General features: G+C 30.7%; 2 protein-coding genes across 8 annotated transcripts in view; one reads left to right on the top strand and one right to left on the bottom strand.

Annotated features, from left to right (window-relative positions):
* LOC139517536 (arylacetamide deacetylase-like) overlaps window positions 1-15,799 on the bottom strand; it is a 572,982-nt gene that overhangs the window by 422,701 nt on the left and 134,482 nt on the right. The window lies entirely within an intron of this gene.
* LOC139517518 (GTPase-activating protein skywalker-like) overlaps window positions 1-15,799 on the top strand; it is a 34,119-nt gene that overhangs the window by 10,525 nt on the left and 7,795 nt on the right. For 3 of the 7 annotated variants that reach the window (XM_071308680.1, XM_071308682.1, XM_071308681.1), the window contains exons 2-7: window positions 1,544-2,138; window positions 3,713-4,020; window positions 5,400-5,507; window positions 8,464-8,554; window positions 9,715-9,824; window positions 10,331-10,534. In XM_071308680.1, the coding sequence (XP_071164781.1) occupies window positions 1,670-2,138; window positions 3,713-4,020; window positions 5,400-5,507; window positions 8,464-8,554; window positions 9,715-9,824; window positions 10,331-10,534 (1,290 nt within the window). In that variant the 5' untranslated portion in view covers window positions 1,544-1,669. Of the gene's footprint in view, window positions 1-1,543; window positions 2,139-3,712; window positions 4,021-5,399; window positions 5,508-8,463; window positions 8,555-9,714; window positions 9,829-10,330; window positions 10,535-13,413; window positions 13,495-15,799 lie in introns of all 7 variants that reach the window. The other 4 variants (XM_071308676.1, XM_071308677.1, XM_071308678.1 and 1 more) reach the window with 3 other exon arrangements.

The raw sequence follows: 15,799 nt of genomic DNA, 5'->3' as shown, positions 1-15,799 counted from the left end.
GGACACATTCTTGTTTTGGGGTTAAGATTGCATGAAATGCAATCAAAACCCTATGTTACTGACTTAGGCTTATCACTACCTTTTTAATACACAAAATATAGTGCATTGATTATAACATTCCGAACATCCTATCCATGAATATTTACAGAAATGTATCAATGTTAATATATATGCTCAGATATATGCAAGTCACAAAACGATGTTGCGCAAGAAAATTGCATAACTTGCAAGGTGCAGGAATCTAATGTTTGTTCTAAAAATATTACCGTAATGATGTCATTGTTAAATTCATCTTTAAAAATTGGAGTTATCTCCCATTGTCCAGAATTGTAGTTGAAACATCTACAACCAATGCTTCATTCAATGCAATATTTAATTTTAATTCCCACTAATAATTTTAAGCAATCTTTACCATTCAGTGCTTACAAGCACTTTGATTAATGTTAAACCACTGTCCCAGGTTAGTGGGAAGGTAGTGGGGCTAGAAAAGGCAAACATGTTTAACCCTGCCACATTCTATTTGTGCCTGTCTAAAGTCTGGAGCCTGTAATTTAGTAGTGGTTGTTACAAATGACAATATGTTGAATTGTCTTAGCTTCATGTATATAATTTGATTTGATATTGAAAGCCCATGGTATTAAGTTAGTGTACAGTTGGATATTTTATATATGACAATTTGAAGTGTGAAAGTGGTAGAAAGACATTATCCAGAAAAGTATAAGTACTGGCTATAAGTATTATTGAATTTTGTCTTAAGAATACATATCTTTCTTAGAGATATAAGATAAGATCATGCTACATTTGTACATGCATTAATTTCATGTTCCTAGTAGGTAGATATTCATATTTTTCATAAAAAGTACATTTTGCATATTAATGTTAATAAATATATTTTGGAGAGGTACACATGTACATGAATACACTTCAAAGATTTAAATTGAAAATGGAGAGCATCGCAGAAACAAGTATTACAATGTAGTACATAATAAATGTTCAGGTTGGAAACATATTGATATTTTATACTTGAGCATCAAAGAAAATACTGCAATCATAAATTTTAAATGTTGAGTTTTATTCGGTATTTTGAAGTGCACATGTATGCAGTAAATATTTCAAATTAAAAAGGTTTTTTATTGGGAGGTTTATTATCAGTCTGAATTTTAGAGAATACCTGCTGTATTTCAATTTATGATTTTAATAGCACGTTTTAGATTCATATATTTTATTGTTGTATATACATGTTAAACATGATATGTAATACTATATATGAATGGATAAATTAATATTTTTGTCCTGAGGATAAGAACAAGCTTGGTTGTGACACGTCGTACAGAACTGTCTGAAGTCATTGTTTGTCTGTGTTTACTTTTGTTCTTACTAATATAAATCATTTCATCATGTACATGTATTTATTATACGCAGAAAAAAAAGAAAATAATTATTAAAAACTATAAAACATAAACAGTTGAGAAGAGGTTGACCTAAAGGGTAGACATCCATGTCATCTAAAACTGAATATTTAATTGGATTTATTTATTTTAAGGTGATAGACAGTACACACTAAAGACAGATTAAAAACATAATGAAACAGACATAAAGTAGGAATGGAAAAAGTAGATACAGTGTAAAAACATCATGTGAAAACTGGGTAAAAAAATGGGGTAGAAACATGCATGCCGTTATTGAAAGAGACAAATTGATAAGTGAGAGTAGTCAGAAGGAAGAAGATAAAAATGAGAAAGAAGAAAAGAAAGAAGTTATTGATACTCAGGAAGAAATAGTTAAAAGTCAGGAGGAATTAGGTAATAGCCTGGATGAAGTAATTAATAATCAGTATGAGATTGTGGCTGCCGAGACTGTGGTATCGGGATTCTCTGAACTAGTTGACAAATCAGCCAGGGAGATAACTTTCTCTGAGGAATATTACACCTCAAATGCCAACGATTATGACAGCTATGGTGCTGTTATGACTGGATTGAAAAACAATGATCTGGCAGTAGTCAAACATGTATTACGAACAAACAGTTGGTTACCAAATCATCCATGTCGGGAGACGCTGTGGATGCAGATCTGTAAATATTTACATAAAGCTAAAGGAGATGTGTACACAGAGTTAGAAGGGGATCTGCTAGGAGACAGTAAGTATACTTGTAATTGTAATTACTTTGAATTAAAGCTAAAGAAGATGTGTACACAGAGTTAGAAAGGGATCTATTAGGAGACAGTAAGTATACCGGGGCGGATCCAGCCATTTTAAAAAGGGGGGTTCCAACTGTATGCTCCCATTCAAATGCATTGATCGTCCAAAAAAAGAGGGGGTTCCAACAATAATGCTATAGGCTACAGTCTTCAACAGTGAAAATACCCATAGTATACTGTATAGTCTTCTATAAAAGGTACTGACCTGACAAATGTGAAATAATTTAAATAAGAAAACCTCATATAAAACAAAACAATATAAGAAAGTCAAATATCACAGACATTAACCACATCAATCACTGAACTACAGACTAGAACCATTAGTTTGCGGAATTTTTGTCGGTGAGGTTAACTTATGTAATGTGCGTTTCTGAATTAAGTGAGACATTTTTTTCTCCATGTTTAGTCATAATCTGATGATATTTGTGTGACTGCATGAATAATAAATTGAAATAAAGAAATACATTGTAGTTCACATAAATGTATATGTCATGTATGTATGAAAGGTAATTATATAAATATTTATTAAATAAAGACAAAACCTGTCCATCTTTTACAGTATGTATAGATGAATACATTTAGAAGTTAATTGACCTTACAAATGTACACAAATATGTACTTTCACAGAGCATTGATCCCCTTAATATATACATAATCATGATTATGAAAATGTACTCATAGAAACTAATATATAGCCAAACAAAACATTTCAAAATAAATTGAAATCCTAATTGTCAAGTACACTAACTTTCATGATTTGTAACAGTAATTTTGCTGGCCCCTGAGAGGAGTTATTGCCCTTGAAAGTTGATATTTTCCATTTTTGCAGTTTAGGCATGAACTTATACCATGACTTCAGATAAAGAATAAAAACAGATAAAAAGAAAAGTTGTTTATAATCACAATAAGATCTTCAAATCAGTCATTATGGCTGAGTTTTATACCAATTCCTTATAGAAGTTATTTCCCCTGAATGATAATTTTTATCCATATTTTGGTCAAAAACTTTTGGAGTTTGATGAAGAGCAAAATTAATCAGCAAAATTAGATTTACAAGTAGGAGAACAAATTATCACACTATTTATATCAAATTTAATGGTGACTTATATAAAAAAAAAAACAAGTAAAAATGAAAATTAATAAATACAATACCTACAAAAAAGTAACGAAATTAGTTTTACAAATAAGCTAACTTAATTGATTGCAAAAGATTGGACAGTGTATAAGATGTAGGAAAATACATATGCATATATGCCATTGCACCTTTGGGACATTGTATTACATTTTTGTACTTATTATTTCTTAATGTTTTATTCATAGAATTGTAATAAAGGGGATGAAATTACATGTAAACAAAATTTGATCTGATTAAAAATGCTTGAGAACATTCAACAAGCAGTTGTTTTGTTTTTAATTTGCATTTTATATATGTTCTCAGGCAATATACATATGATGATTGGGTTCCTAAAAATAATCTGATGATGCTATAATACTGTTTGTATTTTTTTTGCAGGAAAAATTAAAGATGTTCAACTACCTTCATTTGTGGATTTTGACAATTTAATGACCTACCATTTATCTGTGGATGGAGTTCAACAATTACATAAAATACTGGCAATCTTACACCATACTAATCCAGATATCACATACAGCCCATTATTATATCCCTTACTTGGCATATTTTTACATTACATGACTCCATCAGATGCTTATAACTGTATTTATGGACTCCTGACATCCAAAGAGACTTTTATCATACAGACCAAAGTGGCTTATGAAGCATCAAAACGGGTTATGAGAGATCTCACCAAAAAGTTTGCAGTGAGTTGATAATAAAAATAAAAGATTATATTTAAATAAGAAACTACTAATAGTCTATTGAAATGTTGTTTCAAGAAAAATAGTATTCCTGTATGGTTTAAAAGAGAGGGGAGTATACTTCAATGAGACACAGCACAAGACACAAAAGACATTATTTATATGAATGTCTGTAGTTATCTGTAGGAAAATTGATTCAGATTCACTATTTTTATACGACCCCAAAAAAAATATTTGCATTGTATAATGCTATCATGTTGACATTGTCTGCATCGTCGTCCGAAGATGCATTTAGTTTCCAGACAATAACTTTAGTTTAAGTACAAATGTAAATGTATCTCTATAAATTTTAAACAGAAAGTTCAAAACCACTAAAGGAAGGTTGGGATTAATTTTGGGGATTATGGTCCTAACAGTTTAGGAATTAGGGGCCAAAAAGTGGCCTAAATAAGCATTTTTGTTTTTTCTAGACAATGACTTGTGTTTAAGTGTATGAATCTCTCTGAAATTATGCCATAAGTTTCCATACCACAAAGGGATGGTTAGGACTGACTTTTGGGGGTTATGGCTAAAACAAATTAGAAATTAGGGGCAAAAAAGGGGGTGAAAACTAGGTTTTTCTGGTTAATGGACAAGACAATTTAAAAGCAGTGTTATGGAGGTAATCCAATGACATTTAAAATACAATGTTGTCTATGTTTTGATTTCCCTCCCTTACACTTCTTGTAAAATATGTAAAAAAAAATATCAGGTTTTGGACTTTTTGCAAAAATAAGGGTATTGGGAGGTAAAATGTTGCTTTTTTTGTGGAAAAAGGGGGGGGGGGTCAATAGGCATAGTGTATTTCACAAAAGCAAAAAAGGGGCTAAACATGGTTTTTTTTAGGGGTGGGTTGGGGATGGTGGTCAATTCGCAACAGAATAATGAATTGCACAAAAGCAAAAAGTTATAACCAATTCTAAGTTCATTGACTACAGTTATTCTATGTCAAATTTTTAATTACAATCCAAATTTAGACTTGTATCAAGTGCAAGTATTGTCTCCATTTTTGCCCCAACTATTCAGGGCTGGACATCTGTGGTCATATCCAGTTGCTCTCAGCGAAGCAATTTATTAGCTTATCAGTTCCTTTCAAAAAGCTGATGACTATAGTCCGGATTATTTAGGAAGTCAATGCAGTCAACATTAGATGTGGTGCAGGGAAATATTGAAAACAGATATACAATGTACATTTATTTAAAAAAAAACAAATAATGTATTGATCCATGTCACAAAATCTCTGCTTCAAAGCAGAAATAAAATATATTTATTGCTGTTCATCTGAAATTGACAATGACATACATGTAATTACATAATGAAACAGTGGTATGATATATTTTCAGAAATCAGCTTATGTCCATTTAGTACGGAACTGTAACACCAAAGATATAGATACAGTATTTGATTCTTGGTTATGGTGGTTATTTTCTGGACTACCATTCCATTACATGGTAAGACGTGATATTGTATAAACTGTCACAGTCATATGTTAGTAAGGTAAAAAATTAAAACGTTCCCCCAATGTACACAGTAGTATGATCAGTGATGAACATTACAAGTTTTGCTTCAAACTGAGTAAAGAGATGCCTAACATACCTAATAAGGAAAAACAATTGAACATAAACAATTCCACAAATTATTAACTTCAGCAATTATTGGGTTTGAGCCTCAAACACTCTTCTTGAATTAAAATGCTAAGGAAAAATCAACAGTGTACCAAATCAATGACTTGTAATAAAATTAAAACAAAAATAATGTTTTAGTCAGTTAAAAAGATTGGAGAACAAGGCTTCATATACTACAACTGTTAGCCCAGTGTTGTTGCATCATGAATACATGTACTATTAAAGTCTATTTCTAAAATGAACCTTTTTTAAAAAAATTGTAAGGTGTTAATTACCATAGAAAACAACTCATGTATGAATTTGAAATATTTAGTTTTAGACAAGACAAATAAAAGGAAATTTGTGAAAATATCTTCTTAATTTTTTTCAAACATTGGTAGAAGATTTTACACATTTAATATTTTTTTTAGCAAAAACACCAGTTTAACACCACATATTAAAAGTTCTTTATCTGCATTTCACTTTGAAAAAATGATAATTTCCTGATTCTCTACATTTAATAGGATTTGATTTATGTTAACAGAATTCATTATACCCTAGTACAAAAATATAGAATCTTTTCAGGCTAATAGTAAGAATGATTCAGTTTACAAAACCTTGTGGTCTGTTTCTACATCATATTTTAATCCTGTTTTGTATATATGTTTGTCATACTATATTGCAATAACAAAACGGATAGCAAAAGATTTTTTTTTAATTGAAGATAACATGATTAAAGAATTGAGAAAGCAATAAAAAAAAAGAATGCATAGAAGCAAAAAAAGTTAGTCTCACACAATTCAGAATTACTGTTTCTCAGGCCTATTATTTCTTGTATCAGGAGGAGTGGCACTCATTTTATTTCACTTACGATTTCAGAGGATACTTAAATACCTAAAATAAAACAGTGAGGAAAGTACATATATATGAATTCAGGAGATCTTACCAAATCAATATCTTATTCCTATGTTTGATTATAAAATTTATTTATTTCAAATATTAAAAACTAATATGTGATTACAATGTTTTACCTGTCTTTCTGATGTATGCAGGTAAAGGTCCATCAAAGGATATTTTTAATAACAACAAACTTACCTTTCTTTGCATGGGTAGAATAAATCTTCATGTGACATTATTTATTGTAAACAATGAAGAATGTTTCCCATTTCTGTAAAACTTCAAATATCAAAATTTATTAGCTTGTTTATTTGGATTGCTTCTTTGGACTATGTGTGTTTGTGGTAACATGCTATGAACTACATGTACTAAGTATTGTCCGATGACAAAGGAAGTAAGATTTATTTCTTCCGTTGTTTATAATTTAAGTGGAAGCCTTTATTCTGTTAAAACATACGACTAAATATGGTCTGGTTTTTGTCTGTTTTACAAACAACTTATTACAGGTTTTATTTGATCTTAGATAAAAAAATATGCATTTTCTTGATTTACATTTTTTGTTATTTGGTCAGGTACACTTCTATTGAAATTGTTCAGAAATTATGGCAAAAAAAAGTGATTTGAAATCAGTCTTCAGTTCTATGGTCCTCTTCAAATAACTGTAAACATTGATAAAGGAACAGTATAAATATGAAACACATTCATTTAAATCGAAATAAACACCAAGAGGAAAAAGCTATAGATGTAAAACATTTTACTCAGATTTCAAGGTAAATTATTCTTTTCTGTGCTATATTTATGAGATTGGCCACCAATATTACAAAGATATTATACCCCCTCATTACAAGGATTTAACAGATTTTCAATAATCCAAAATTAGCAATAAACAAAAAATTACAAAAAGCATTTAAATAATGTCAGTATTCTGAAAAGATTTTTGCTGTTTTTTTTAGGTTTTGTGAGTTGGGTTAAGAAATTCATTTTTAATTTTCCTGCAAATATGTAATAATACTTTAATTAAGTTGATACACAGATATTTATAAACAAGTTCGTCTTAGAAAGGACAAGGTACAATAAGGCCCGTTTTTGGCCCCCTTTTTTTTCATTTTCTAAATTTTGTTTTGGAAATCTACTTATCATGTTAAAATATTCCCTTAGGATTGAAGTTTGTTTGGATGAACTTCAAAACCATTAATTTCAGAAAATGGGGGAGTTTAAGCGGGAAAAGGGGCATCAAAAACGTCAAAAGAAGGAAAAATAACGATTTTCGGCTATTGTTTCTTAAAATAAAATGCATGCGCCTACGTGACCCGTAAAAAATTATGGCGATTTAGGCAGTAAAAACAGTTCTCATGACATTGGAATGAAAAAAAATCTTGGGTCACGTTGGCGCAGGCACTAAAAAAATAAAAACATTTGTTGGAAAATCACCTGTAAAATGAATAATAATTACAATAATTAAAAAATAACAGAAAGTTAACCCCCCTCACCTCACCCAGTTGTGAAAATTAGTGGTTTTGAAGTTCATCCAAACAAACTTCAAACATCAGGGGTGGTTTTAACATAATAAGTAGCTTTCCAAAACAGAATTCGAAAAATGAGAAAACAGGGGTGCCAAAAACAGGCCTTATAGTACCTTGTCCTTTAAAATTTATAAGAAGTAATGGTTGACTAAATTAATTTTGTTTAAATATAAAAAGAAGAAGATGTGGTATGATGGCCAATGAGATACCAGAGACCAAATGATTTATAAGTTAAAATCTTTTTAAATGACATGAAACCAGCATTACAAAGTTAATATACAAATAATTTTGATTCGTATATTTTCAGATTCGTGTTGTTGATTGTTTTTTGTTGGAGGGTGTCAAAGTATTCTACAGTATAATTTGTATTCCTATACTTACAGATTCGTGTTGTTGATTGTTTTTTGTTGGAGGGTGTCAAAGTATTCTACAGAACAGCTTTATCAATACTCATACTATTTACAAAATACTCTGGTAAGTTTTAGATAAAGGGTATTCATTATATTTAGGGTTATTATTATTATGAAAAGAAATCTGATTTAGTTTTGAAATACAAAGACTTGTGCAATTCATTTGTAGAGCATCAAAACATGTCCTACTTTTAACGGTTATCAAACGACTGGTAAACTGAGGTTACCTGTTTCTATATAACATGTATATATTCTGATTTTCAATTTGGCAGAGTGTTGTCTTTGTTATGAAGAAGTAAAAATTTAAAACTTTTTTTTTTTTAAATTGCTGCAAGTTTTGTATAAATTGACATTGATTTTAATATATATCCTTATTAGTCAATCAATGTTTCCCAAATTAAGTTAAGAAGGGGGTAGGGGGGTCAGTAAAGAAACTATATGAATTAAGTTTTTTATCCTTCATTGAACTTTTGATGTCGTCCCTAAATTACTGCCCAATTGGGCTGTAAAACATGCAACTTGTGAGTAAGCATGATTTAAGTAGGTAGCAAAAAATTTCCATTCATTTCTTTACAATCGTTTGCTAAATATTTTTAACCATATGTACAAAAGCTATTATATAAAATGAACTTAAACATTATAAGCAGTTTATATATTTTATGATGTTGAAGTGTAGAGATTGACAGTGACAAGTACTAGCTTTAACATTTATCTGTACCAAGGTCATTTCAATTAATTTTCATAAAAAGTATATTTTGATGAAGAGAAATGAAAATCATATCACACAACAATACTACAAGACACTTTCCATGTGAAACTTTCAGTTTTAAATTCATTGTCTAGTATGTTTTATTTCAAGTGAAGAATTTTCCAACCCTTCCCCATTGGATATCAATTGAATAGATATTTTAAATTCCCAAATATCTTTAACAATAATCCATCATCAATTTGAATTCATGTACACATTCACAAATTTATCTACAGGCATTTATAACTCTACTAAATTTTGTGACCTAATGACTAGATTCAAATCTCCCATGGTAACTAGATTTTAATTTCATTTTTGATAACTTTAAAAAAATTTCCAGAATTCATTCAAATTATTTTGAAACATGACAAAAATGATATAATCAGAAAGAAAAAAGAGTGGTATTAATTAAAAATTTAAACAAATGAAACTCGTATAAAATGTAAAATATTGAAAACAAAACTTCTATTGAACAGGGAAAAGAACAAGTGGCGCTCCAAGAGATTTTAATGCTTTATCTAGTGTTCCACAGAATCTTCTACAATTTTGTCAGGAGATGCCTTTTAAAGTAGAAAAACTGCTTAAGGTAGGTTAACAAATGTTAGTGTAAATAACAAAATATATACCGTACTTTTCAGGATTATAGAATATATTTGATTTTGTCTTCAATTGGCACCAAGATGAAAAATTTGAGTTAACAATAGGGTTGATCCCATAGATATTCCTTATTTCAAGAAATAGATGTCATTCACACAGAAATTGGCATCAAATGTTCTTTTTTTTCTTCAATAAAGGCTGATTTTAACTGTTACTTCCAGTCTAAAATTACCTTTAAATAGGAGGTGTATGACATTATGTTCTACTGTTTTTGACAGACAGTTTAAGGTAATCATAGGTAATTGAACTAATTTTAGACAAGTGTCCAAATCTATATTTTACAGTATGCAGAAGCATTAGTAATTTATAATAAGTTATTTTCAGTATAAATATGATTTCTCAGCCAAATTATTTTTGTAAATTGGTTCATAAGTTAACATATCGATTATTATAGTGTTTATCTGCTGATTATTGATCTTTATAATTTCTTTACAGGTAGGATTTGGTATCCGGGGCTTAACAAGAAAGGAAATCAAGAAGCTACAACTGAAACATGAAATGTACTTGAACAGTCGCAATTTCCTAAATCATGAAATGCATCGAGTGGCGTCCCATCATTCCATAACTCGTTCAACAAGTGGACCATTAGCTTTACACAATATTTCGACTATCAATTCTAGTGTTATAACATCAGATATGGTATGTATTGGTATCAATTAAACACTTGGACACCCATGGCAAGACATTGGCCTGTAGCAATTAACATAATTACATAGCTTCTCTATATAGCTTTCATATACTGAGGCACTGCACTTCCCAAACATTTTGCTATGTTAGGATTTACTGTTGATATCTATTTCTAAACTGGTTAAAATTAAAGTAAATGTTAAAGAACAGTCAAAATAATCTGGAAAATCAAAGTTGATGTGCTATAACAAAATTTTTCGATGCATACAGAAAGTAATATATATATTATCTAAATTTTAATTGAAGTTGTTATACATAACTTTAAAAATGTGTACAAATCAACTTCCATACTTTAAATTTATACAAATTGTTCATTGATATCTCTTATGATCCAACATTGAACAATTGCCCCCTGTTTCTGGTTAGTTTGCATTTCTCAGTCTTTGTAATGTTTTGTTGAGTTTTGTTTGTCCTTTTTCCTTTGTCCTTCTTGGACTTTTGATTGCCTTGGTTACTCTTTATCTTTTTTACACTGGAATAAAAATACTTGTTGATATCAAAAGTAATAATTAATGCCTAAATATTTTAACCCTCCTATCCTTGTTAAGTTTTTTAGAAGTCTGTATAAAAAAACCAGAAAATTGATTTAACCTGACTTTATGTCCAGTTATTTTATCCATTTCATTTAGGTATTTGTGATTGACCATACATAGTTTGACCTACTGTTAAATTGCCATTACACTTCACTTGGGATTTTTATAATATTCAAATTTAGAATTTTGTGATCAGGTATATTTTTGTCTTATTGATTGATTGATGACTTTTTATTGTCTAAAGGTTAAAGGTAAACTTTTGAAACAGTAATTAATGTAGATATTTGTTAATTGGTATGCATTTGGATTTCTTTCTTCAGTTACAAGATTACAAGATGGAATTATATGATGCCCTTTTCCTAACCTCAGTAGTCACATATATAAAATCACTTTGAAGTTATAACATCAGACAGAAGTTTTCATTTATTTTAATTTATGTAGAATGCATTATGAAAGTAGATATCTGAGTGGGATATGTAGTTTGATCTACTTTATCACTAGCCTGGCAACACTGAGGTTGTGAGTTTGAAATCTGCTTGTTGCAGGTGAGATGACTCTAATCTTAATTGGCTAGGACTGTCAGTTTTCCTACAGAAGGTCACCATTCTCTCTGGTTACTCCAGCTCCCTCCACCTTACAGAAGGTCATCATTCTCTCTGGTTACTCCAGCTCCCTCAACCTTACAGAAGGTCACCATTCTCTCTGGTTACTCCAGCTCCCTCCACCTTACAGAAGGTCACCATTCTCTCTGGTTACTCCAGCTCCCTCCACCTTACAGAAGGTCACCATTCTCTCTGGTTACTCAAGCTCCCTCCACCTTACAGAAGGTCACCATTCTCTCTGGTTACTCCAGCTCCATCCACCTTACAGAAGGTCATCATTCTCTCTGGTTACTCCAGCTCCATCCACCTTACAGAAGGTCATCATTCTCTCTGGTTACTCCAGCTCCCTCCACCTTACAGAAGGTCATCATTCTCTCTGGTTACTCCAGCTCCCTCCACCTTACAGAAGGTCACCATTCTCTCTGGTTACTCCAGCTCCCTCCACCTTACAGAAGGTCACCATTCTCTCTGGTTACTCCAGCTCCATCCACCCTACAGAAGGTCATCATTCTCTCTGGTTACTCCAGCTCCATCCACCTTACAGAAGGTCACCATTCTCTCTGGTTACTCCAGCTCCCTCCACCTTACAGAAGGTCATCATTCTCTCTGGTTACTCCAGCTCCCTCCACCTTACAGAAGATCATCATTCTCTCTGGTTACTCCAGCTCCCTCCACCTTACAGAAGGTCATCATTCTCTCTGGTTACTCCAGCTCCCTCCACCTTACAGAAGGTCACCATTCTCTCTGGTTACTCCAGCTCCATCCACCTTACAGAAGGTCACCATTCTCTCTGGTTACTCCAGCTCCCTCCACCTTACAGAAGGTCATCATTCTCTCTGGTTACTCCAGCTCCCTCCACCTTACAGAAGATCATCATTCTCTCTGGTTACTCCAGCTCCCTCCACCTTACAGAAGGTCATCATTCTCTCTGGTTACTCCAGCTCCCTCCACCTTACAGAAGGTCATCATTCTCTCTGGTTACTTCAACTCCCTCCACCTTACAGAAGATCATCATTCTCTCTGGTTACTCCAGCTCCCTCCACCTTACAGAAGGTCATCATTCTCTCTGGTTACTCCAGCTCCCTCCACCTTACAAAACTGACTACCACCAAATAGCACAATCATGTTGCATTAAACACCAATCAGTCAATCATTGTGAAAGCATTAAATTTTGATATAGTTATAGTTCTTCAATGTTATATTTTCTGTTTTTAAGATGCAACATGATATCAATGAACATTTGATATAATACTACATCAGAATGAAGATATTAAAAACAGTACTCCAAGTTAGTTTATAAAAAATGCAAAGCAAGCATATTAACCAGCTGAATTTCTCTAGTATTGTAATCATCACAAAATTTCTAATTAAAGATTTATTATGAATGGATGTTTAAATTGAATATGTGGGTTCTCCTTCATTTGTCCAGAGGTGACCTTGGAAGTCTCTCAACCATGTAACGACTTTTCCCTTTTTTATCTGCCAAGGAAGTATAAGTTACTTCTTATCATCGTGAAGTGTGATGACCACTGGTTTTTTTTAAATTTAAAAAAAAAAAAATTTTTGTTGTTGCTGCAAGTGCTATTGAGGTATATTGCAATGTTTTCACTTTTATCTTTTTTTTTAAATTGTCAGTACATTTCTTAATTTTTTCTTAGTGAATGATATGTTAAAAACATATTTATTTTATATTAAGCCATGCAGTAAAATGAGATCACATTCTGTTGGAATTTTGGCTCTCCCTCATATTGATTCAAGAGCCATGATGATGGAAGATGTGAGTTACTTCCCTTGTTGTATTTTTTTTGTATTCTGAGTTATCTCCCATTGGATGTTCTTTATTATTTACTTTCATTTTAGTTCCAAGAGCACTTTCTTTATTATAAATGCATGCATCACTCTTAAATTTACACAAAAGTTGCTTGTCTTTCTTTAAGGATAAATCAGTTTTAATGCATTGGCTATATATAGAATGCTTCTTCTATTCTTTTGATTGCAAAATAAATTTACTGACAATTTATTGATATTAGAATATATAAAATACATAATAAATTATATTCTTAATGTGAATATGAAAGGTATTTAATATGAAAGTGATCTATCTTCTAAAAGATGCATTTGAAGTACAACTGTCAACTGTTGTCATAAATAAATAAGAATAGTATGTTTTGCAGGCAGTTGATTCTATATGATCAGCATGGCTAAATCACAAAAGAGAGAATTCACACATTATAAATTATTTTAAAGTACTTTCAAGCTCAGTGTTGAGCAAAGACTGTACAATATTTAAACAAATTGATTCCTTAATTGTCTCAAAATATCCACGTAATTCTTCCATTTTCTGACCATAATAACAAAGGGGGAATAATTAAGTTTTGTTAATATGATAACTGTTATTTCAAAACAAATAAGGGGCTTTTTAATACTGTAAAGCATTCATGTTATGTTATGTTATGTTATATTATTTTTCATAATTGATTTATGTCTGTGTTTACCTTGATATTTTAAGTCATGTAGTTGGGACAAATTGAATATACTACATGACTCACCAACATAAAACCTGATTCTGTACATGTACCTTTATAGTCAACAATACATGTTAAGTCTGAAGATTTATGCAGATATATATATATTTATTTGGGCATAATATAATCATTATTCCATTTTTCTTCCTTCAACACTTATAAAAAAAGATGACATTTTTTTGTTTAATAATAATTGTCTAATGTCTTTCATATTTTCCTTTTTAGACTTTTAAGAATTTTAATTAATGTATTTATCTTAGATCTACATAAAAGTTGTGTTAACATAAATCTTAGATGATATATGTGAAATAAAAAGAAATATATATAATTTTATTAATTTTGATGATTTTCTGGAGTTTTCACCTAGTGATCTGTTGACTCAGGAGACAAATTAGTACATGTACCAGAGGTGAATTGGTATTAGTATGACAACTTTATGGAAACACATTCATATGACTAAGGGTTTATTTTCAATAAATTTTATAAAGGCTACCTTACAATCATAGAAACGATCTAATGACAATATACAGTTGTACAAATATATCATGTCACTTAACACTTTTTATTTTTGATGAAATGTTCACATTTAAATATGAGCTGCATCAAATTGAAATCCACCTTATGCAAATGAATACCAATACTTCTGATTATTATTTATTTCATGTTGAAAAATGAAGAAAAAAACTCTATGCAAAGTCAGTAAATGTTTTAAAATTGAGTTGATATACAAATCTTTCAAAACAGACCAAAATACATCCTTTTTGTAATTGATTGTCCCAAAAACAATCAAATTTGTAAGTATGTAAATGTATATATGCACTTGTATAAGGTCGATTTCTATCCGACGCAGTTCATATGTAATTGTTATTCTGCTGTTTACATTTAACTTGTTGAAATTTTATTTTGTTGTTTAAGTGTTTTTAAGTAATTAATGCCAGAAGAGACATTAAAATTTTGATAAAATATGTGTGAAAAGTACAATGGTTTCATCTTATATATAATGAATACAATTGTCATATTAAGAGATTCATGTTTCTATGCACAAAGAATTTCAAATTAGCATTTTACTATTTATAATTTGTTATCCAGAAAAACATCAAAATTGTTTTGATACAAATCAAAATACATAAATATGAATATTTCCTTTTGTACATCTGTTGTTATGTGAAATTAGTGCTGTTGTTGTAATATATTAAATATAAGCTTGTAACCAAAATGTATGTATATGATGTATATGATGTAATAGTACCTGTATATTCTGGTAACCATAAGTGATTGAGTGTAAGACTCCGTCTTTTTAAGGACATACTTGTCAAAATGTGATTGATCTGTCCTGTATTTCTCATCAAGTGAAAACTAGAAAATAAGTCAGCTGTTAAAACAAAGGAAAACACATGCTGGAATTTAAACATGCTAAGCCATATTTAGTTCTGTAGAGTGTCAGGGGAGGCTGTTGGTGTTAAAATTGAACATTCATTAATATACATATAGAGGAATATGTCAAAAATGTGTCTGATTGAATTTGAGGACAATAATAAATAAAGTGCATCATCCAAC

Source organism: Mytilus edulis, chromosome 3 (assembly GCF_963676685.1).
Source record: "Mytilus edulis chromosome 3, xbMytEdul2.2, whole genome shotgun sequence".
NCBI lineage: Eukaryota > Metazoa > Mollusca > Bivalvia > Mytilida > Mytilidae > Mytilus > Mytilus edulis.
Note: the sequence above shows the minus strand (reverse complement) of the source record. Positions and strands in the feature narration are given on the sequence as shown.